This window comes from Chionomys nivalis, chromosome 11 (assembly GCF_950005125.1).
Source record: "Chionomys nivalis chromosome 11, mChiNiv1.1, whole genome shotgun sequence".
NCBI lineage: Eukaryota > Metazoa > Chordata > Mammalia > Rodentia > Cricetidae > Chionomys > Chionomys nivalis.
Window position 1 is genome coordinate 33,848,414 of NC_080096.1, and position 22,547 is coordinate 33,870,960.

Consider the following 22,547-nt stretch of genomic DNA (forward strand, 5'->3'; position numbering starts at 1 on the left):
TTTGTGGGATTTAAGGTGGGGAGGCTCATTGACTTAGAGGGGCCCAGTCCAGTCCACTGTACACAGTAAGTACCATTCCTAGGCAGCAGCTGGTCCTGGGCTGTTTTAAATTCACTTACCCCAAGTTGTTTTCAGTCACAAGATAACACAGAAAGGAGAAGCAAAGCAGACACCAGGCAAGCACTCTACCAAGAGCTACACCCTCCAGCCCTGAGGCAGCTATTAAACCTAATATTTATTAATAGTGGGAGCTATGGAGATGGCTCAGCCACAAAGTGCTCTTGTGAAGAAATAAATTAGGTTCATGGAGCCTCTATTAAAGAAGAAGTCAGGCCTGATAGACCATGCTTATAAAACCTGCCCTGGAGAAGCAGATCCTGAGAGCTTGCTGGTCACACCCACATGTTAAGTCCATATCAATCAGAGATTCTGCCTCAAAGAGTAAGGGATTGAAGAAATGGCTCAATAGCACTTACTGCTCTTGTAAAAGATACAGGTTCAATTCCCAGCACCCAGCGTGGCTCACAGCAATCCATAACCCAAGTTCCAAGGGATCCAACATAGAGCATATGCAGGGAAAGCATTCATCCACATAAGTTCTTTAAAACAAACAGAAATAGGCCAGGCAGTGGAGCCACAAGGCCTTTAATCCCAGCACTCTGGAGACAGAGGCAGGTGGATCTCTATGGGTTTGAGCTAGTTCCAGGACAGCTAGGATTGTCACACAGAGAAACCCGTCTTGGAAAAACAAACAAACAAAAAAAAAAAAAAAAAAAAACCAGAGAGGAAAAAAATCCCAAGGTAAACAGCAACCTTTGGCTTCCATATTCTCACACACATGTATGTTCACCTACACATAAAAATAAATAAATAAATTCCTCTTAATTAAATGAAGCTCCCCAAGTCCTCAAGTTTAATAGATACTACAAAAAGAGCAGGCTGATTTCTGCAACAGGTGTATCATATGGTCTACCCACAACACAGCTCAGGCCATTCCCAACTGTGGAAGAAAGGCCACCCCACCCCAGCACTGTAGGAAAGGTATGTCTTGGATGACACCAAGTGTTGTTTTTAAGCATGAATAGAGTACAAGAGATTTTCTTCTGGCTGCCCGATGGAGCCTGGCAGAAAAATGGTCCAGTGCTCACTTCTGCTTAGAGAAATATTCTTTGCTCTTTTGGACATCAGGCTTGATGGTATCACTGCCAGGTTTCCAGCCGGCTGGGCACACTGCAAGAGAAAGGTATGATTGATTAATTATTAACCTGCTCAGTAGTATATATCTCCTATCTCCTTCTCCATGAACCAAGGGCTGTCATATTGGTGGCACACACTGGCAGATACGCTGTAGAAACGGAGACAGGAGGATTATAAATTCAAGGCCAGACCAGACTACAAATTTTCGTGGCACATCTCTTTATTCCAACATTGAAAAAGCAGAGGCAGCAGATCTCTGGAACTTAAGAACCACCTGGTCTACATAGTACATTCCAGACAAGGTAGCCCTAGTGGGCATGGGCACAGGAGTTTGTCCCATCCCTCACCAGCTGCCACATGGTTCTCCACAGTACATGGCTTCTGGCAGGTGTGCAAATGGGAAAAAAGATACACTTTTCCTTCCATGGAGGGTGGTGGTGGGGCAGGCCACTAGGGGTTTGAGCATGCTCCAATGAGTATATGGACAATACAAAATGAACTTTACTGGGTTTTTTTTTTTTCCTTTTTTTTTGGGGGGGGGGTTGGACTGGAGTGCATGATGTGATATTTCCAAATAATCAAAAACCAAACCAAATACAAAGCTAAGAATGACTCATGCCAGGGGCTAGAGAGATGGCTCAGAGGTTAAGACCACTGACTGCTCTTCCAGAGGTCCTGAGTTCAATTCCCAGCAATCACATGGTGGCTCATAACCATCTGTAATGAGATTTGGTGCCCTCTTTTGACCTGCAGGCATACATGGAGGCTGAACACTATGTACATAATAAATAAATCTTTTTTTTTTTTTTTTTTGAGACAGGGTTTCTCTGTAGCTTTGGTGCCTGTCCCGGAAGTAGCTCTTGAAGACCAGGCTGGCCTCGAACTCACAGAGATCCGCCTGCCTCTGCCTCCCGAGTGCTGGGATTAAAGGCGTGCGCCACCACTGCCCGGCAATAAATAAATCTTTAAAAAAAAAAAAAAAAAGAAAAGAAAAATATATTTCTTTAAGAAAAGAATGACTCGTGCCTATTAATCCCAGCACTCAAGTAACTGCCACAGTGGAGGCCAGTCTAGGCCAAATTCCAGGCTAGCCTTGATGAGAGTGAAACTGTCTCAAAATACATTAGAAGCCGGCTGGTGGTGGCACATTAATTCCAGAGGCAAGCAGATCTCAGGCCAGCCTGGTCCACAAAGTGAGTTCTAGGAAAGCCAGCACTGTTACACAGAGAATGCCTGCCTCAAAAAACAACAAAAACAAAAAAGCAAACTTAAAATAGCTTGACACCCTCTAGATGCTCATACTGAAGCAGCAGAATAAATTCCATTTTATTTATTCTTTCTTTATTCATTTATTTAGGATTTTCGAGACAGGGTTTCTCTGTAGCTTTGGGTCTATCCTGTAACTAGCTAGCTCTTGTAGACCAGGCTGGCCTCGAACTCAGAGATCCCCTGCCTCTACCTCCCGAGTTCTGGGATTAAAGGTATATGTCACCACTACCAGGCTGAACTCCATATTAGAGGGGACCCAACTTTGAGGAGGGGTGGTCGTTAAATACAGCCCAGCAAAGTCATAAATGTTCCGAAGAAACTGTGCCAGCCCTGGTCAAAGTACGTGACCCCACTAGGGTGTCTAAACAATATCTGTTTACAACTGTTTTCTTCAAATGTCTTCGTAGGTATCTAAATTCCCCTATACCCCAACCTACAATTCAAAAATTGATCTTTTATCCAATCCTGAAACATCAAGGCTTGATGCTACCCTGCCTTGTGGTTTTCTCCTTTAAAATCTCCTTACCCTGAAGACTTAGGGCCATTCTCCCCCACCAGTTCTGTTGGAAGGAAGGATTATGGTCTGCGTTTGCTAACTTGTTATCAAACCCCAGTGTGTTTCCATTGGATACTGGCTCTGTGGTGGTCTTGTTTGTGGTTCCTGTGACAGAGGCATTACCCACTCACATACACACAATTTTAATAAACAATACATCTTTTTTAAAAAGTCTGGAAAAAACCCTGTCTCAAAAAACAAACAAAAATTTCCCTTTCTCTCTGACACAGGGCTCTGGCTGACCTAGATCTGTAATTCACTAGGCAGACCAGGCTGGTACCAAACTTACAGAGATCCACTTGTCTCCTGAGTGCAGGTATTAACAGCGAGATCAGCCGGGCAGTGTGGTGCACGCCTTTAATCCCAGCACTCAGGAGGCAGAGGCAGGTGGATCTCTATGAGTTCGAGGCCAGCCTGGTCTACAAGAGCTAGTTCCAAGACAGGCTTCAAAGCTACAGAGAAACCCCATCTCAAAAAACCTAAAAAACAGTGAGATTCTCCTCAAATCTGCATCAGTCATTGATTCCAAATTAGCAGATCAGAGGTGGAGAATATGAAAATTGAACAAAAAGCCTTTGTTTTTTCTCCAGGCTTGTCTATTACCCTACCCCCACAGACCACTCTAATCCAGATTTTCATTTCTTGCAAAGACACAATTGCCCTTTTACCCAAAATAGCCTTTGCACACTACCATACTATCTCATTAGCGGGCAGATGACTTACCTTCACCATGTTTGTCAGTGAACTGGAAGGCCTGAACTAGTCTCAGAGTCTCATCCACAGAGCGGCCAACAGGAAGATCATTTACAGTGATCTGTCGAAGGATACCTTTATCATCAATAATAAAGAGGCCCCTGGGTAGAAGAGAATGAAGGATTGAGAAAGAGGCATTACAAGTTAAATTTTTGCATTGTTGTAAGTCCTAAGAAAATGGGCTGCTCTACAAAGTTATACCAGCCTACTATTAGTGAGACCACACTGAACAATGCAATGAGATAGATATAGCTCAGTCAGCAGTGTGCTTGCCCAGCATACAGGAAACCCTGGGTTTGATCCCAGGACCACATAAACCAGAAAGAGTAGTGCACAAAACGAAAGTGGACACAGCAGATCAGAATTCAAAATCATCCTCAGACAAACATGTCCAAAATAAAACATGGAGGCTAGGCATAGCAGTACAAGCAGTACATATCTATAAATTCTAGTACCCAGGAGGCTGAAAGGAAGATCACTAGAACGAGGCCAACCTGAACTATATAGCAAACTCAAGGCTAACTTGAGATACAGTATAACCAAGTTTCTCAAAAGTAAAAACAAAGAGGCTGGAGAAAGAAGACTCAGTAAAGTGAGGCTCTTGAAAGTATGAGCACCTGAATTTGAACCCCATAATCCATTAAAAAAATAAAATAAAAAAATCTCACCTTTAAAAAAATTCAAGGGGGCCGGGCGGTGGTGGCGCACGCCTTTAATCCCAGCACTCGGGAGGCAGAGGCAGGCGGATCTCTGTGAGTTCGAGACCAGCCTGGTCTACAAGAGCTAGTTCCAGGACAGGCTCCAAAACCACAGAGAAACCCTGTCTCGAAAAACCAAAAAAAAAAAAAAAAAAAAAAAAAAAAATTCAAGGGGCAAGAGAGATTGCTTAGAAATTAAGAGCACTGCCGGACGGTGGTGGCGCACGCCTTTAATCCCAGCACTTGGGAGGCAGAGAAAGGCGGATCTCTGTGAGTTCGAGACCAGCCTGGTCTACAAGAGCTAGCTCCAGGACAGACTCCAAAACCACAGAGAAACCCTGTCTCAAAAAACCAAAAAAAAAAAAAAAAAAAAATTAAGAGCACTGGCTGCCCTCTCCAGTGGACCTGGGTTTGATTCTCAGCCCTGAAATGGTGCCTCATAACCAGTTGGGGTTTTGTTGTTATTTGTCTTTTTAGTTTTTTCGAGACAGGGTTTCTCTGTAGCTTTGAAGCTTCTCATGGAACTCACTTTGTATATCAAGCTGGCCTCAAACTCATGGAAGAAGCACCTGCTTCTGCCTCCTGGGTGATGGGATTAGAGGTGTGCGCCATGGGCCAGCGAAATTGCAACCATTATAAACTCTAGTTCCAGGTGATCCAGTGGACATAGGTGGCACACAGAGACACAAATATGTACACATTATTTCCTTTTTTGGGGGGGGGGTGGGTGTTGTTATGGGGGGCGGTTCAAGATAGAATTTCTCTGTGTAGCCCTGACTGACCTGCACTCACTTTGGAGAGCAGGTTGGCCTCAAACTCAGAGATCTGCCTGCCTCTGCTTCCCAAAGTCTGGGGACTAGAGATATGGCTCAGTTGCCAAACAAGTTTGATCCCAGCATCCATGTCAGGTTGTTTACAACTAACTGTCTATAACTCCAGGGGATCTGACACACTCTCCTGTCCTCCTTAGGGTATCCACACGTGTGGTATACACTTACACACACAAAAATTTTTTTAAAAAAAGGAAGTATAAGCCGGGCGGTGGTGGCGCACGCCTTTAATCCCAGCACTCGGGAGGCAGAGGCAGGCGGATCTCTGTGAGTTCGAGGCCAGCCTGGTATACAAAGGGAGTTCCAGGACAGGCTCCAAAGCTACAGAGAAACCCTGTCTCGAAAAAACAAAAAAAAAAAAAACAAAAAAAAAAAAAGGAAGTATAACTACTTACAAGATTTTTGTAAATATTAAACAAGATAATGTATAAAAGTTAACATAGTATCTGGCACGAAAAATTGAATAGCTCTAGGTATATGACAGAGAAACCCTGTCTCGAAAAACCAAAAAGAGAAAAAAAAAAACAAATCAAATAAAGTACATACCTGAAAGAGATACCTTCATCAGCCTTTAAAACTCCATAATCCTGAGCAATACTGCGCTTGGGATCTGATACCAAAGGAATGTTCATTGGTCCCAATCCTCCTTGTTTCTTGGGTGTATTAACCCTATAGCAAGAAACATTCTTAGAATCCATTCATTCAAACCTTGTGAAAGCAAGAATATTAACTGGACCTATCCCTCCCCTTTCAGATACCTTTCCCCCAAAACTTTTCCAACAGTAAAATGAATGGCTTGACAACACTTAAGAGTGTATATCAGACAACAGCAACCCAAGCTGCTTTGCCTCTGCTGCTAGCCAGTAGAAAGGAGTTAGAGTCCAGAAGTGACACTTAACTCTACTACCAAACCTCTCAATTTGTTCAAGAAAATCCACAACATGTTGTGGTCTACTCCTGTAACCCCACCTACTCATGAGGCTAAGGCTGGAGATACTACAAACTAAAAGAAAGCCGGCCTGAGTTATGTATTAACCCTGACTCAAAAACAAAAACAGAAAACAAAAAATTCCAAACATGCCAAATGGGACAAAAACTTTACCATGCCAGATGACAGAAGTGAGAATCCACAGAAGCTCCAATCACTTGGCAGTTCAGTTTCTTAAATTCTTCTGCCCTATCACTGAAAGCAATGATCTCAGTGGGGCACACAAAAGTAAAATCCAGAGGGTAAAAGAAGAATACGACATATTTTCCTGGGGAGGAAAAAAAAAGTAATCAAGAGGTTAGCTTTGAAACTGAGTTTTTTTTTTTTCTCTCTCTCACTGTCTCTCTCTCACAGGGTTTCTCTGTGTAGCTTTGGAGCCTGTCATGCAACTTGCTCTGTATACCAGGCTTGTCTTGAACTCACAGGGATTCATTTTTCTTCCAGATTGCTGGGATTAAAGGCATGTGACATCACCACCAGGCAATTGTTTTATTTTTGACATAGGGTCTCTTTCTGTAGACCGGCTTATCTTGAAACTTATCAAGGCAGGATTACAGGCAGAGGTAGCTACCACACCCAGTGTGTGTGTCTGTGTGTGAGTGTGTGTGTGTGTGTGTGTGTGTTTTGGGGTACGTGGTTGTTTTTGAGACTGACTTACTATGTATCCTGGAGCTGACCTGACATTCCACAATAAAAAAAAAAAAAAAAAAAATGCCATCTCAAAAAGCAAAATCAAAACAACAACAAAACAAAACCACCAACAACAAAAGTTGGGGGTGGAAATTGAAGGACAGGAGAATTAGGAGTTTGCGGTCATCTAGCAGTTAAGAGCTGGTTGCTCTTCAAGAGGTCCCAGACTTAATTCCCAGCGCACAAATGCCTATAATATCATTACCAGGGGATCCAAGACACTCATCTGGACTCTTCTAGCACCAGACATACATGTATGATATAGACATGTACAGATAAAACACCCACACATAATTTAATAAAAAATAGATAAGGAAAGGCAAGCCAACAACACAGACAGAAAGTAAAGTCAGAGCCTTTATGCAATAATGGAAGGATAATTAAGCAATACCATGGATAATTTTCTCCCTTTCCATCCTGTTATGGGCAAGGTTTCTTGTTTCTGCTGTGGTACCATAGACTAGTTAGCTCCATCTATCTTGAATAGGACTAGCGGGATTATAGAATCCAATCAATGAATCCTTTTTTTTTTTTTTAATTGGTTTTTGGAGACAGGGTTTCTCTGTGTAACAGCCCTGGCTGTCCTGAAACTAGCTCTGCAGACCAGGCTGACCTTGAACACACAGAGATCTGCTGCCTCTGCCTTTAGAATGCTGGGATAAAAGACGTGCACCACCACTCAACAAACCCTATTTTTTATGTAGGCTCCATGGATTAAAATAAATTTGAGTCCTCATGTTTGTGCAGCAAGCACTTTTACCTGGTGAATATGTTCCCAGCCTTCATGGGTAATGTTTAAATAATTTCATGAATTAAAACAAATATGTTCCTAACAAGCCCAACAGGACATGACTAGAAAAATTTTACAACCCAAAGTACCCACAGTACTGGTAGATAACAGGATTTCTAGCTCCAATTCTACTTTAGTAACGCAGATTCTCACTAAAGTAAATCTTCTAATGGGCCAGAAGCCTCTCATCATTCCTAATGACTGAACAACTGGAGGAACATTTCCACATATCCTCATTATTTTCTGGTAGCAACTATGTCTGAAAGTCAAAACAAGCAGTCCCTGATTCATCTAAAGCAATCTCTCTGTGGCTTTGCTTAACAAGCACTTTGAAGCCTCAGTAGACCAAGCCCTACAGGGCAGAGAGCAACTACTCCCTAGACCATGTGCCAGGGTCACCTCCCTAGAGGTGCGTTTTAGACTGTTTGCTGTAAATCTTTTTCATAGGGCCCACAGTGACTGTTCACATATCAACAACATAGAAAGATAGCAGTAGATTTAACTGGATATTTTACCCAAAAGCTATTTCCAGAAACTCATAGACCACTAAGAAGGTACATTTAACAGCAGTTTGAAGCTTACACCTAAGGAATCAAATGCTCTCAAAGTTCCCAAAAGACCTAGCTACTGAGATTGCAGGCAGAAGAAGAATGGGGCCTAGAAAGCTCAGCAGTTTTCGGTATTCATGCTGCTCTTGCAAATGACTCTAGTTGGGACCCAAGCAGCCACACGGCAACTCACAACCATCTGTAACTACAATTCTAGGAGTTCCAAAACCTATGCACACAAGCAGAGTACATAAATACATACAGACAAAACATTCACTCACATAAAAATATATACACCTTTAAAAAATAATTAAGGTGGTCAATTTATGCTTTACTTTTTTAAATTTTTGAGACGGGGTCTCATTATGCATCTTTGGCTGGCCTGAAATCCAGAGATCCACTTGATGCACCACTACACCCAGCTAGGAGATCAATTTTTTGAAAAGGGAGAGAAGGTAGAACATTAGCAGAACCTGTTGTATGAAAGTATGAAAGTTTGGCAAAGAACCCGCTGAATGCTATATGAAAGTATGGCAAGACAAAATTAATTGCAGCTATCAACTTTTTTTCTGTGAGCAGAAGCAAAGCCACAGCTCCAAAGACTTGAATTTAAGACTAAATATACTCAAGTTTTCTTAAAACAAGAGATGAGTGGGACTATAATGTGAGTTCAAGGCTAGCCTGTTCATAAGAGCTAGTTCCAGGACAGGTTCCAAAGCCACAGAGAAACGGAGGGGGGGGGGGCACTACTTAGCTGTTATCACATGACTGTTCTTCCAGAGGCTCTAGTACAGATGTGGGGGCTCACAAACATCCAGCCCCAGGGGATCCAACACCTTCCTATTTGTAAGCACAAGGTGCATAGGAAAACTATTCACCCATACACATAAAAAATAAAACACATCCTAAAAATTTTCCAATTTAAAAGAATAGGAAGGGGAGAAGGCCAAGGCCAAGCATTGATGCCAGACACTTTTAATGGACGCAGAGGCCAGCAGATCTCTAGAATTTTGATACCACCCTGGTCTACATATCAAGGTCCAGGCCAGCCAGGGGTAGTGAGACCCTGTCTCAAACAAGCAAACAAAAAGAATCAAAGGAGGGCACGGTGGTGCTTGCCTTTAATCCTAGTAGAAAGGAGACAGAAACAGGAGGATCCCTGTGAGTTCAAGGCCAGCCTGATCTATGTAGTGAGTTCCAGGACAGAGAGCTACATATAGATTCTATCTCAAAAGAGAAAAAAAATCTTTCCAATAATAGAAGCACCACTTAAAAGATAATCAAGCAAATATTAAGAGGCTTATGCCTAGGAGAATTACCTAGTAATCACTGTCCCAGCCATGACTTCACTTCAGCATGGAGACACGTGAAGCGGCCTCTTACCCAAAGTAATCAATTCTTACCTTTGTAATCACTTAGGCTGATATCTTTGAATTGGCCATCTGGCATAACAGCCGTGGCTTTGAAGTTGGGGGCAGGATGGCCAATTTTTGCATTTCCTGAAGACATCTTGCTATCAGCTGAAAAAGGCAACAACAAAAAAAATTGAAATAAGCCTGGTTTTTCTAAATAACCAACAGCTTTCATCACCTAGGCACTTAACTGTAGTTCAACCAAGGGACTGTCCCATGGCCTTGAATATATTGTTTTATGTTAGTCACAACCCAAAAGCTCCAACTCCAGGGTAAAACAAGACTGAATGTTAGCCTTTGTTTTCCATTACAAAAAGCTCCACAGTGTCTAAATAAGTCAGTTCTAACACCCTTTCTGAACCAGTTTTTGCATATGCATTAGGAAGAAGCAAGAAAGAATGGGAACAGACACAAGAAGAATCCAAGCAACACAATGCCAGGGCATTGGTATTTATTTCAAAACATTAGGTGCTGTGTTTATTAAGCAGTTCTTTCTGCATAACTTATTTGAGGCCAACCTAGGTTAATTGAGACCTTATCTTAAGTTTTTTTTAGGTTTCTACCAGGGACGATGCTGAGGCAGGAGGATACAGAGAAAAGACTGATAAAAACTTGCCTCAAAAAGTTTGTAGAGGGGCTGAAGAGATGGCTCAGTGGTTAAGAGCATTGCCTGCTCTTCCAAAGGTGCTGAGTTCAATTCCCAGCAACCACATGGTGGCTCACAACCATCTGTAAAGAGGTCTGGAGCCCTCTTCTGGCCTTCAGGCATACACACAGACAGAATATTGTATACATAATAAATAAATATTTAAAAAAAAAAGTTTCTAGATCAGTGAGGCTATGTTAAGGCACTTGCTACCTCATGACCTTAGTTTAATATCCTCAATCTGCATAAAATGGAACAAGAACTCACTTCTACAGGTTGTCTTTTTTTTTTTTTTTTTTTTTTGGTTTTTCGAGACAGGGTTTCTCTGTGGCTTTGGAGCCTGTCCTGGAACTAGCTCTTGTAGACCAGGCTGGTCTCGAACTCACAGAGATCCGCCTGCCTCTGCCTCCCAAGTGCTGGGATTAAAGGCTCTACAGGTTGTCTTAACACCAGAGCCCACACACATGTTTCGGGATAGTAAGTAATCCCCAACACTTGGGTAGTAAAACCTGAAGGATCAGAGTTCAAGGCTAGCCACATTAGAGGACAGACCTAAAGAAAACCCTATCTTTAAAAAAAAAAAAAATCCAAGCATTGTTAGAAAACGATTTCTGCTATGTACCCAGATCAATACCAAGATAGATTCTTAAAATTTACACTGTTAGCCGGGCGGTGGTGGCGCACGCCTTTAATCCCAGCACTTGGGAGGCAGAGGCAGGCGCCAGGCGGATCTCTGTGAGTTCGAGACCAGCCTGGTCTACAGAGTTAGTTCCAGGACAGCTCCAAAGCTACAGAGAAACCCTGTCTCGAAAAAAACAAAAACAAAAACAAAAAAAAAAAGATTTACACCGTTAGACGATTTGGAGAGATGGCTCAACGGTTAAGAGCCTGCACTGCTCTTTGCAGAGAACCCTGATTCGGTTTCCAGCACCCACCTCGGGTGGTAGACAGCCACCTATAACTAGCTACAGAGAGGGTCTCACACATCTACCCTCGAGCACCTGCGCTCACACGCACGTACCCAAAGACGGCCACACATAATGAAAACAGCAATCTAAAACAAAACTTAAAACACTCAAGTCTGAATGCTGCAAGTTCCAAACTTCTTGGTTCATAACTCCAATAACCAAAATAAAGGCTAGGAGCGTCGTCCATCGCAAACTTTTAAACAAAACTTTTTTTCTTATCAAAGTTCTTTTCAAGGGCATGCAGCAACTAGTGCGCTACATCATCTTATCAAACTTGCTCTGCAAGATGGCCTGGCACTCCAAAGACCAACCAATCCCAGAAAATTGAATTCTGGCCGCTGCGAAGCCTCTGTAGAGGAATCGGCCCAGAACGCCCGAGACGGTCACGCCCCAACCTCACCTGAGGTTCCTGCCACTCACGTCATCTCACCCACCCCAGAACTTCAGGAAACTACGCGGCACAAGCGGAGCGCGCGAAGAGAGCTTAGTCGAGAAGACTACAGCACTATCCGTCCCACCGCGTCAATCTACGCTACCAGAAAGCCCGGAAAGGCGGAAAAATCAACGCTAGCCTCAGGTTCCAACAGGTCCGGGAACTAAGGGCCACGTGAAGAATGCAAGCAGCGTCCGAGCACTCGTGGCACCAGGCCTCGCCCGGCTGTCTCAGCCCGTGACCGCCTCTGCAGAGCCCGGACCGGCCTGGGGCAGAAAGAACCGGTGATGTGAGGCGCGAGCCTCGTTTGAGCCTCGTTTCGCGGCCGCGATACCCGCACACTCACCAGGGCCGAGTCACGGGTCTCAGAGAAAGAAACAGCAATGCAAAGGAAGGAAGACGACGCCCGAGACGCGCGCGCGGGGCGCAGCTTTTATAACCCACAAAGTTATCGCGAGACTCGGAGCGGGCCAGGGGTGCGGGAGGAGGGGGATCTGGCTGAGCCCCGCCCCGCCCTGGCCGCCCTGTCGGAATGACTCAGCGCTTTCCCTGGAAGTTGGGGGGGTCTCAATTCGAGCTTTTAAAATGCAGCTGTCCATAGAGGTGGGAAAGGACTTCCCTTTGAGGCATCGCTTTTTATCGGGGGTATCTGAGAAACCTCGCCGCTCTTTATTCCCAGGACCCCTATGTGTTGTGCATAAGGGTCTCCCAATCTGCTCACGGAAGACCACGTCTAATTACACCCTATTCGGGGAACGGTGCACCCCAGTAGTTCTCAATTGCTTCCCAGCCTCGAAAACCCTGATCTAGGACTGGAGAGATGGCTCAGCAGTTAAGAGCACTGGCTGCTCTTCCAGAGGACCGGGGTTCAATTTTCCCAGCACCCACATGGCAGCTCACAACTGTCAGTTAAGTCCAGTTCCAGTGGATCCAACATCTTCACACAAACATGCAGGCAGGCAAAACACCAATACATATGAAATAAAAAGAAATAAATCATTAAAAAAAAAAAAAACCTTGTCTGGTCCTCAGTGACCCACACCACCTAAGGCAGACTACTCTATTGGTCTCTGATGACTTCGATGCTGCTCTGTCTTGCATACCCTTTTTTCCACCCTCTTAAATCTTTCTAAATCTGATCTTGTCACTAATCTGATTTGTGTTTTTAAAAACTGGGGCTCTGTGGTCAATTTCCTGAGTTAAAAGTCACTGTTCCAGTGATTGTTCCTCTGGGGAGCCAGAGGCAGGTGGATCTCTGAGATTCAGATCAGTCTAGTCTACAGAGAGAATTACAGGACAGCTAGAAATCGCCGGGCGGTGGTGGTGCACGCCTTTAATCCCAGCACTTGGGAGGCAGAGGCAGGCGGATCTCTGTAAGTTTGAGACCAGCCTGGTCTACAGAGCTAGTTCCAGGACAGGCTCCAAAACCACAGAGAAACCCTGTCTTGAAAAAACAAAACAAAACAAAAAAAAAAAAATTAAATAGTCACTTCCTTGTATGTGATCTTTCATAAAAAATGTAATCCCATTAAGCCTTGTCTTTTCTTGCCTATAAAATGGAATAATTCTAATATATTTTTGGAGGGGGGCAGTTCAAGGCAGGGTTTCCCTCTGTAGCCCTGGCTGGCCTAGAACACTGTAATCAAGGCTGGCCTCGAACTCCGAGATCCTTTCACCTGCCTCTGCATCCTAAGTGCTGGGATTAAAAGTGTGTGCCACTATGTCTGGTTAATTCTAGTATCTTAGTGGAAATAATTAATGTTCGTTAGAACAATACCTAAGTTTGCTATGGTGGTAGGTTTTAGTTTTTGAGACAAGTATCTCCTTTAGTAGTCCAGGCTGGACTCGTAATCCTCCTGCCTCCACCTCCTGAGTGCTAGCATCATTGGGAAACCTGGCTGGTATTACTTAGTTCTTCTATTACTAGTTTCTAGAGATGTTAACTGTTATTTCTACCGAACCTTCTCCTCGCTGAAAACCCAGAACCACCTGGTCTGTTTGTGCACACCAGGAAACTAATTCCCCTTCAGGACAGATAAGCATTACTTCCTGTAAAGCTGCCCCTGACTCTGGCAATCACTCTAACGGTGTTACTAACTCTCATTTACCCCTTGAACTGACCATTGTACCTAAACAATAACCTGGACAGCCAAGAAAAAAATACAGCCCTTCAGTTTTGTTTGCGCATTTGCCTCCCCCGCTAGCATGGCTTTCTAGAGCAGTGGTTCTCAACCTTCCTAGCGGCCACACCTTCCTACAGTTTCTCATGCTGTGCTGACCCCAGCCATAAAGCGATCTTCATTGTGACTTCACCTCTGTAAATTTGCTACTGTTATGACTCATAATGTAAATATCTGTATTCTCTGACAGTCTTAGGGGACCCCTGTGAAAAGGGTCCTTTAACTCAACGGGTCTCGACCCACAGGTGGAGAACCCCTGTTCCAGAGGGTGGGATTTGTGTCTCTAAAATGTGATATAAAATGGGAACTCTGAGCTCTTAATAAATAGTATTGGGGCCGGGCGGTGGTGGCGCACACCTTTAATCCCAGCACTCTGGAGGCAGAGGCAGGCGGATCTCTGTGAGTTCGAGACCAGCCTGGTCTACAAGAGCTAGTTCCAGGACAGGCTCCAATACCACAGAGAAACCCTGTCTCGAAAAATAAATAAATAAATAAATAAATAAATAAATAGTATTGGGGTATTGGGTCCCTCTTCTACTCTTTCTTTTCCTTTTTTTTTTTTTTGGTTTTTCGAGACAGGGTTTCTCTGTGGCTTTGGAGCCTGTCCTGGAACTAGCTCTGTAGACCAGGCTGGTCTCGAACTCACAGAGATCCGCCTGCCTCTGCCTCCCGAGTGCTGGGATTAAAGGCGTGCACCACCATCGCCCGGCCTTTGTTTTTGTTGTTTTGTTTTGTTTAATTCGAGACAAGATCTCTCAATGTTATCCTTGCTATCCTGGAACTTGCTTTGTAGACTATGCTGGCCTCAAATCCACAAAGATTCTCTCCTGCCCCTGCCCCTGCCCTGCCCCTGCCCCCCCACCACTGGCATTAAAGGCATGCACCCCTATACCTGGCCCCTCTCTTGACTCTTATTACTAACATAATAGGGCAAGAAGTAAGGGAAATGCTATGTCATGCTAGCTGAATATTTCCAATTTGGAGTATTTATCATCCCTTACAACAGCAGTGATTTTCTTTTTCCTTCTCAGCATGAGGTTGACCAGCTATTTCGCATTATCCATTTCCAGTTAGTGGAGGCGGTAACCCACATTAGTTCCCAGGGCCCTGGGGCCAGTACAGAAAAGGGGAAGTGCTGTGTCATGCTGCCTGAGCTTCTGGCTTAGACATTTTTTTTTTTTTGACATTTTTCATTTGTCTTAACAATAGTTTTAGTTGCTTTTTAGTGTGTCGTGTGTGTGTGTGTGTGTGTGTGTGTGTTTGCAGGTACATGTACCAGTGGTACACTCCAGCAGAGACGGTGGAAGAGGTTGGGTGTTATGTCTTTATAAAAAAAAAAAAAAAAAAAAAAAAAAAAAAAAAAAAAAAAAAAGCACAGGGGCTGGAGAGATGGCTCAGAGGTTAAGAGCACTGACTGTTCTTCCAGAGGTCCTGAGTTCAAATCCCAGCAACCACATGGTGGCTCACAACCATCTGTAATGAGATCTGGTGCCCTCTTCTGGAGGCTGAACACTGTGTATATAATAAATAAAAATAAATAAATCTAAAATAAAAAAAATGCACAGAACCTGAAGCAGAGCTGGTGGAGATGCTCTGGTCTCTGCCCATACAGCACTGGCTTATAGACATACCCATGCAGCTATCTCAGACTCCTCCCTTGGCCCCTCACCAGCAGTGCTGGAATCCAGACTCATCTTCATGTTAATATAGCAAGCACCTTTACCCATTGGAACGTCTCTCCTGCCCCTAGCTACCTTGTTTTCCCTCCTCACCCTGAAGAGGAGCAGTTGCCACTGCTCATTTCTCTCTTATGAGAGAGAGCAGAGTGAGCCAGCAGACAGTCTTTAGGCTTCAGTGTTCTCCCTCCGCCTTGTGGTTCCTAGGCATGGAAGTCAGGTCATCAGGCTTGACGTGGGTTCCTTTACCTGCTGAACATCCACTAGCCATTGCTTTTGAAACTGAGTCTCACTGTAGAGCCTAGACTGACTGGAACTCAGGCAGTTCCCCTGACTCAGCCTCCAAAGTGGTAAGATTACTGCTGAGTTATCGTGATAGGCTTCACACTTCTTCTAGTTTAATATTTTTTTTTTTTTTTTTGGTTTTTCAAGACAGGGTTTCTCTGTGGTTTTGGAGCCTGTCCTGGAACTAGCTCTGTAGACCAGGCTGGTCTCGAACTCACAGAGATCCGCCTGCCTCTGCCTCCCAAGTGCTGGGATTAAAGGCGTGCGCCACCACCGCCCGGCTCTAGTTTAATATTTTGATGCTACAGAACGGACCTTGGATCTTCCCTGAGCTAGGCAGAAGCTATAGAACAAGCTCCACCCACAGCCCATACTTCAGTTCCACAGGCCTTGACAGCCTCTGGTCTGTCACACAAGGGCACTAGGCATGTGTGTGTGCGTGCGTGTGTGTGTGTGTGTTGTGTGTGTGCAAGGAAAACACTCATACACATAAAATAATTTTTTAAAAAAATATTTAAAAAAAAGAAAGAAAAAAATCACCATCTGGGTCAGCAAGAAAGCTCAGTGGAGGGGCTGGAGAGATGGCTCAGTGGTTAAGAGCATTGCCTGTTCTTCCAAAGGTTCTGAGTTCAATTCCCAGCAACCACATAGTGGCTCACAGCCATCTGTAATAAGGTCTGGTGCCCTCTTCTGGCCTGGAGGCATACACACAGACAGAATATTGTATGCATAATCAAAAAAAAAAAAAAAAGAAAAAAAAAAGAAAGCTCAGTGGATAAATGCACTTGCTGCCAAGCCTATAGCTTCAGTCCAAGTCCCAGAACCCAGGAGGTGGATGGATAGAACTCGCTCCCTTAAGCTATCCTCTGATCTCCACATGCATGCCATAGCAGGCAGGAAGGCAAATATGACTGAGGCCCTGTCTCAAAATAAACATTTTTTAAAAAGAAGCTAAGATAAAATCCTAAATTAAAGAACATCTAGATAAGTAAAGATGTATCATGTTCATGAATGGAAAGAATTATTGTGGGGACTGGCAAGTTGACTCAGTAGTTAAGAGCACTTACTGTTCTTGCACAGGACCTGAGTTCTATTCCCAGCTCCAGGGCATGCAATGCTTCTGACCTCCACAGGTGCATATACACATGCACACATTGATACACAGAATTAAAATTAATAATGACTAAAAAGTGTTTTTTCTTAGCCCAATTTAAGTAAATATGGCCTTTTTGCAATTGACTGTTTTTGTCTTTTGTTTGTTTGTTTGTTTTGTTTTTTCTTTTTGGAAACAAGGTTTCTCTGTGTAGACCTGGATGCCCTGGAACTTGCTCTGTAGACCAGGCTAACCTCAAACTCAGATATCCTTCTGCCTCTGCCTTCTCAGTGTTGGGACTAAAGGTGTGCAACACCACAGCCCGGCCAGCTTTTTTCGGAAAACTTTTTAAAAGATTTATTTAGTTTTATTTAACTATATATGAGAGTATTTCTTACATGTATGTATGTGTGCCACGAGAATGTTAGGTGCTCGAGGAGGCCAGAAGAGGGTTTTGAGTCTACAGGAAGTGGAGTTATAGACAGTTAGCTGTGAGACATCTTGTGGTTACTTGGAACTGAATTCAGGTCCTCTGGAAGAATGAGTGCCCTTAACTACTGAACCATCTTTCCAGCCCCTGAATATGGCTTCTTTAAAAACAAAACAGAGGGGGCTGGAGAGATGGCTCAGAGGTTAAGAGCACTGTCTGCTCTTCCAAAGGTCCTGAGTTCAATTCCCAGCAACCACATGGTGGCTCACAACCATCTGTAATGGGGTCTGGTGCCCTCTTCTGGCCTGCAGGCATACACACAACACAGACAGAATATTGTATACATAATAAATAAATATTTAAAAAAAAAAAAACAGAACAAAACCACATGGTGGATGTGGTGGTGCACGCCATTAATCCCAGCACTTGGGAGTCAGAGGCAGGTGAATCTCTGTGAGTTGAGGCCAGCCTGGTCTACAAAGCTAGTCCCAGGACAGCCAAGGCTGTTACACAGAGAAAACCTGTTTCAAAAAATAAATAAATAAATAAAATAAAATAAAAAATAAAAAACAAAACCACAAAATTCAGGGTAGAAATGCAAGTAGAAACATACAAGTTAAGCTTCCTGGAAGCAAAGCTCTATATGGAGATGGTCCTGACTTCTGGAATAGGGCTCCTTGGAATTGTGTGTGCCTGTCTTGACTACACCCTTGGATGGTGACTCAATTCTACCATTTTTTTTCCTCTATAAAGAAGCATAGAATCTTTGATCATAGTGTTCTTTGTCAGTAGTTGCCTTGAGCCTAATTTATTATGAGAGACAGTTATCTGACTCATGAAAAGTCATTGTTCCTTCTTCATAGTTAACTAAGTATAACATGCAAGGCAGCTCGATTAATGTTCGACAAATCAGTACAAAGTAAAAGTCAAATCAACAATCATCTTTTATATTAAGCTTTGTTAACCTAATGACAACCTACCCCAAACATATAAAATATTAAAATTAAGCTTATAGGCTATTAAAGTTAAATGCCTTATTTAATTGCAACAATACATACAAAAGAAATGCATGGAAACCAGATCTCTGTTATGAGGTCATCATGGTGATTCAGAATACGTTTATGTTAAAGCTGGGCATGCAGCACATCCCATAATCCCAGCACTCAGGGGCAGGGGTGAAACAGAGCAGGATGATCACTCCGAGTTTGAGACCAACTTGGCTTATGTAGTGAGCTCCAGGTTAGCCAAGACTACTATGAGGTCTCCTTTTTGTAGCTGAGGACCGAACCCCGGACCTTGATCTTGCTAGGCAAGTGCTCTACCACTGAATTAAATCTCAATCAGGAATCTAATTTTTAAAATGATGTTAAATTTCATCTGTAATCTCAGGTTTCAAAACCATATCTTTATAAAAAAGATTGAAAAAAAGTTTTTTCTCTTATTTCTCAATCTAGGACACTTATGTCTAAATAACTCCTTATTATGGGGTTGGAGCCTATCCTGTGCATAATAAGACATTTAGTAACACTTGGCCTCTGCCCTCTAAATTATCATAGCATACTGCTCTCCCCTTGCTGCTTGCACATAGCCCTGTGTACCTTGCCAGCTGTCCTGCAGGTGACAGAATCATCTTATCAGAGAACCACTGAACTGGAGAAAGTGAAATAAGTGGCCAGTGGTTCCCAGCCTGTTCTATCTCCAGTTCATTTGACCTCGTTGGAAGGCTTAGTTTTGTCATCAAGAAGCAGGGGGAAGGGCTGGAGAGATGGCTCAGAGGTTAAGAGCATTGCCTGCTCTTCCAAAGGTCCTGAGTTCAATTCCCAGCAACCACATGGTGGCTCACAACCATCTGTAATGAGGTCTGGTGCCCTCTTCTGGCCAGCAGGCATACACACAGAATATTGTATACATAATAAATAAATAAATATTTAAAAAAAAAAAAGAAGCAGGGGGAAGATGTTCTTTTATGCACCTGTATTTCTAGCCTTTTGTCTTGGACAAAACTTCCTGGGAAACGGGGCCCTTCTTGCCAAAACATTGCAATTAAGAGAGTAGTGATAGCCTGGTGGTAGTGGCACACACCTTTAATCCCAGCACTTGGGAGGCAGAGGTAGGTGGATCTCTGTGAGTTCGAGGCCAGCCTGGTCTACAAGAGCTAGTTTCAGGACAGGCCCCAAAGCTACTGAGAAACCCTTTCTGGAAACCCCACCCCCCAGAGAGAGAGAGAGAGAGAGAGAGAGAGAGAGAGAGGGGTGATGTTGGACTAGATGTATCTGTTTGACTTGCTTTTTTTTTTTTTTTTTTTTTTTTGGTTTTTCAAGACAGGGTTTCTCTGTGGCTTTGGAGCCTGTCCTGGAACTAGCTCTTGTAGACCAGGCTGGTCTCGAACTCACAGAGATCCGCCTGCCTCTGCCTCCCAAGTGCTGGGATTAAAGGCGTGCGCCACCACCGCCAGGCTTGACTTGCTTTTAAAAGAAACCCACAGCCAGGTATGGTGGCATATGCCTGTAATTCCAGCACTCGGGAGGCAGAGGCAAGCGGATCTATAAGTTCGAGACCAGCCTGGTCTACGGAGTTTTCTCTCAAACAAACAAGCAAAACAAAGAGTCGTAGCTGCTTTGCCATTTGACAGATGTGCCTGGAGGTAGGGGGAGGGGAGTCACAAAAGACTGAGAAAGCCTCTGGTTGGGAAAGGAGGCTTTTTACCTCTGAGTAAGAAGTCCCAGTGATTCATTATTAGCCCCACCACACCTCTAACCACACGCAGGATCTCACCTCCCTTAAAGCACTTAGTCATGTTCGCTTGGCAGACTGCAGGTGGTAGTTCTAGAGGCTTCTATACATCCTCTCCTTCCACTTTCCCCTAGGGATGGACAAGGCTGAGTAATGGACAATGATCTGAGACCTGCAAAACCAGAAAGGGTTTGTAGCAGAGTCAGCTCATATGGGTCACCAGCTGGGACACCTGACAAGAGAGGACAGGAAAGGTCTGGTAATCTGCCCCTAAACCTCATCATCACCCGGGCATTGTGGCGCACATCTTTAATCTCAGCACTCAGGAGCCAGAGGATGGCCCATCTCCATGAGTTCCAGGCCAGTCTGGCTGAAACAGCAAATTCTAGGCCAGCCAAGGCTCATCATACATGGTTCATGAGCAAGGAAATGCTGGCCCTCTCTAGTTGTGAAGTAACAACAACAACACATACACACACACACACATACACACACACAAAACCACTTCATATCATTGAAGCTGAATTTAAACGTACTATTGCCCCATCTACACACATGTGACATGGTTTTCAAATCCCTGCTGCCGCCTCTGACTTGGCCTTGGCATCAAGTTCAGCCTTCTTCCTAACACAATACACAAGACCCTTTACCTTCTGACCCCCCACGCTCCTCCCTCATGCATACCTTATGCTACTCTCGCTATAAAGTGTTCTTGCAATTCTCTGCAACTGAGAAGTTTCCTAGCAGCTCCTCCTTTCCCAGTCATTTTTTATTTTTGGGGTGCCTTTTCCGCGTTCATTGTTCCTGTGTATATTTCCATCATGGACAGAGCACTCATCACATATTCCTATAACTGTTAATTACTTCCTTTTCTCTTTCTCCAGTATATTGTTATCTGATTAAACAAAGGTCACCGGGGTTGTAAGTACCCCACATCATGGAAAAGAAACTTGTTGGAGGCCGGAGAGATGGCTCAAGGGAAGACACCTGCAGCCAAGTCTGACAACCTGAGTTCAACCCCTGGAGCCTGTGTGATAGGAAGAGAACTGACTCCCAAAAGTTGTCCTTGGGCCTCTATGTGTGCACCATGCCCCCGACACAAACACACACAAATAAATAAATGCAATAATAAAAAATTTAAACAGGGCCGGGCGGTGGTGGCGCACGCCTTTAATCCCAGCACTCGGGAGGCAGAGGCAGGCGGATCTCTGTGAGTTCGAGGCCAGCCTGGTCTACAAGAGCTAGTTCCAGGACAGGCACCAAAGCTACAGAGAAACCCTGTCTCGAAAAACAAAAAAAAAAAAAAAAAAAAAAAAAAAAATTTAAACAGGGGCTGGAGAGATGGCTCAGTGGTTAAGAGCACTGGCTGCTCTTCCAGAGGCCCAGGGTTCAATTCCCAACACCCACATGGCAGTTCACAACTGTCTGTAACTCCTGTTTCAATGGATCTGACACCCTCACACAGACATATATGTGGGCAAAATGCCAATGTCCATAATATACAAATAAATAAATTATTAAAAGGCGGTGGTGGCGCACGCCCTTAATCTCAACACTTGGGAGGCAGAGGCAAGCGGATCTCTTTGAGTTCGAGGCCAGCCTGGTCTATAAGAGCTAGTTCCAGGACAGCCTCCAAAGCTACAGAGAAACCCTGTCTTGAAAAAAAGCAGAAAAATTAATTAATTAATTATTTAATTAATTAAAAAAAGAAGAAGCCAGGCGGTGGTGTTGGTGCTCACCTTTAATTCCAGCACTCAGGAGGCAGAAGCAGGCAGATATTTGTGAGTTCAAGGTCAGCCTAATCTACAAAGTAAGTTCCAAGACAGGCTCCAAAGATACCCTGTTTCGAAAAATCAAAAACAAAAAAGGTAAGATAGGGCAACAACTTTACCTCTGCATCTCAACATCCAGTACATGGTCTATAAGCAACTAGTACTCAGTGAATGTGGAATACACAGAGTCTTCAGGTGGAAGGAGATTGTGGCTGGGCACGGTGGCAAATGCCTTTAAACCCAGCACTCAGGAAGCAGGAAGCAGGTGGATCTCTATGAGTTCAAGGCTGGACTAGTCTATATGGTGATTTCTAGGTTAGCCAGAGTTACACAGTGAAACCGTATCTCAAAAGAAAAAAAATGAAATTGCTCTCGGGGTATATCAGAAGCAGGTTAAACTGTAAAGAAAAGGGTACAGCTTTGGTGCACATACCTGCAAGAGTCTCTCCTTGATGGATCGCTTCACAGAAGATGGCCTTTGTCCTGGCAGTCCCGTGGGGGCATAGAGCATGACTCCGCATGCTGTCCTTGCTACTGTCCCTCTTAGAAAGTCACCAAGACTCAGTACTCCACCCTAATGAACTTACGTGTAAGCTTAAT

At 43.9% G+C, this 22,547-nt stretch overlaps 1 protein-coding gene across 1 annotated transcript; it reads right to left on the reverse strand.

The window, feature by feature from the left end:
• Positions 1-794: 794 nt before the first annotated feature.
• Prdx1 (peroxiredoxin 1) lies at positions 795-12,230 on the reverse strand. Its single transcript, XM_057784208.1, has 6 exons — positions 12,125-12,230; positions 9,723-9,839; positions 6,406-6,559; positions 5,850-5,972; positions 3,746-3,876; positions 795-1,230 (listed from the first exon to the last, which is right to left on the reverse strand). The coding sequence occupies exons 2-6, from the start codon at positions 9,826-9,828 to the stop codon at positions 1,145-1,147; spliced, it is 600 nt and encodes a 199-aa protein (XP_057640191.1). The 5' UTR covers positions 9,829-9,839; positions 12,125-12,230; the 3' UTR covers positions 795-1,144.
• Positions 12,231-22,547: the final 10,317 nt, after the last annotated feature.

Coding starts and splice junctions, on each gene's coding strand:
- Prdx1 (XM_057784208.1), bottom strand. CDS start 9,828: ATGTCTTCAGGAAATGCAAAAATTGGCCATCCTGCCCCCAACTTCAAA. Junction 5,973..6,405: donor CACTTCTGTCATCTGGCATG/GTAAAGTTTTTG, acceptor TTCTTGCTATAG/GGTTAATACACCCAAGAAAC. Junction 1,231..3,745: donor CACTGACAAACATGGTGAAG/GTAAGTCATCTG, acceptor TTTCTCTTGCAG/TGTGCCCAGCCGGCTGGAAA.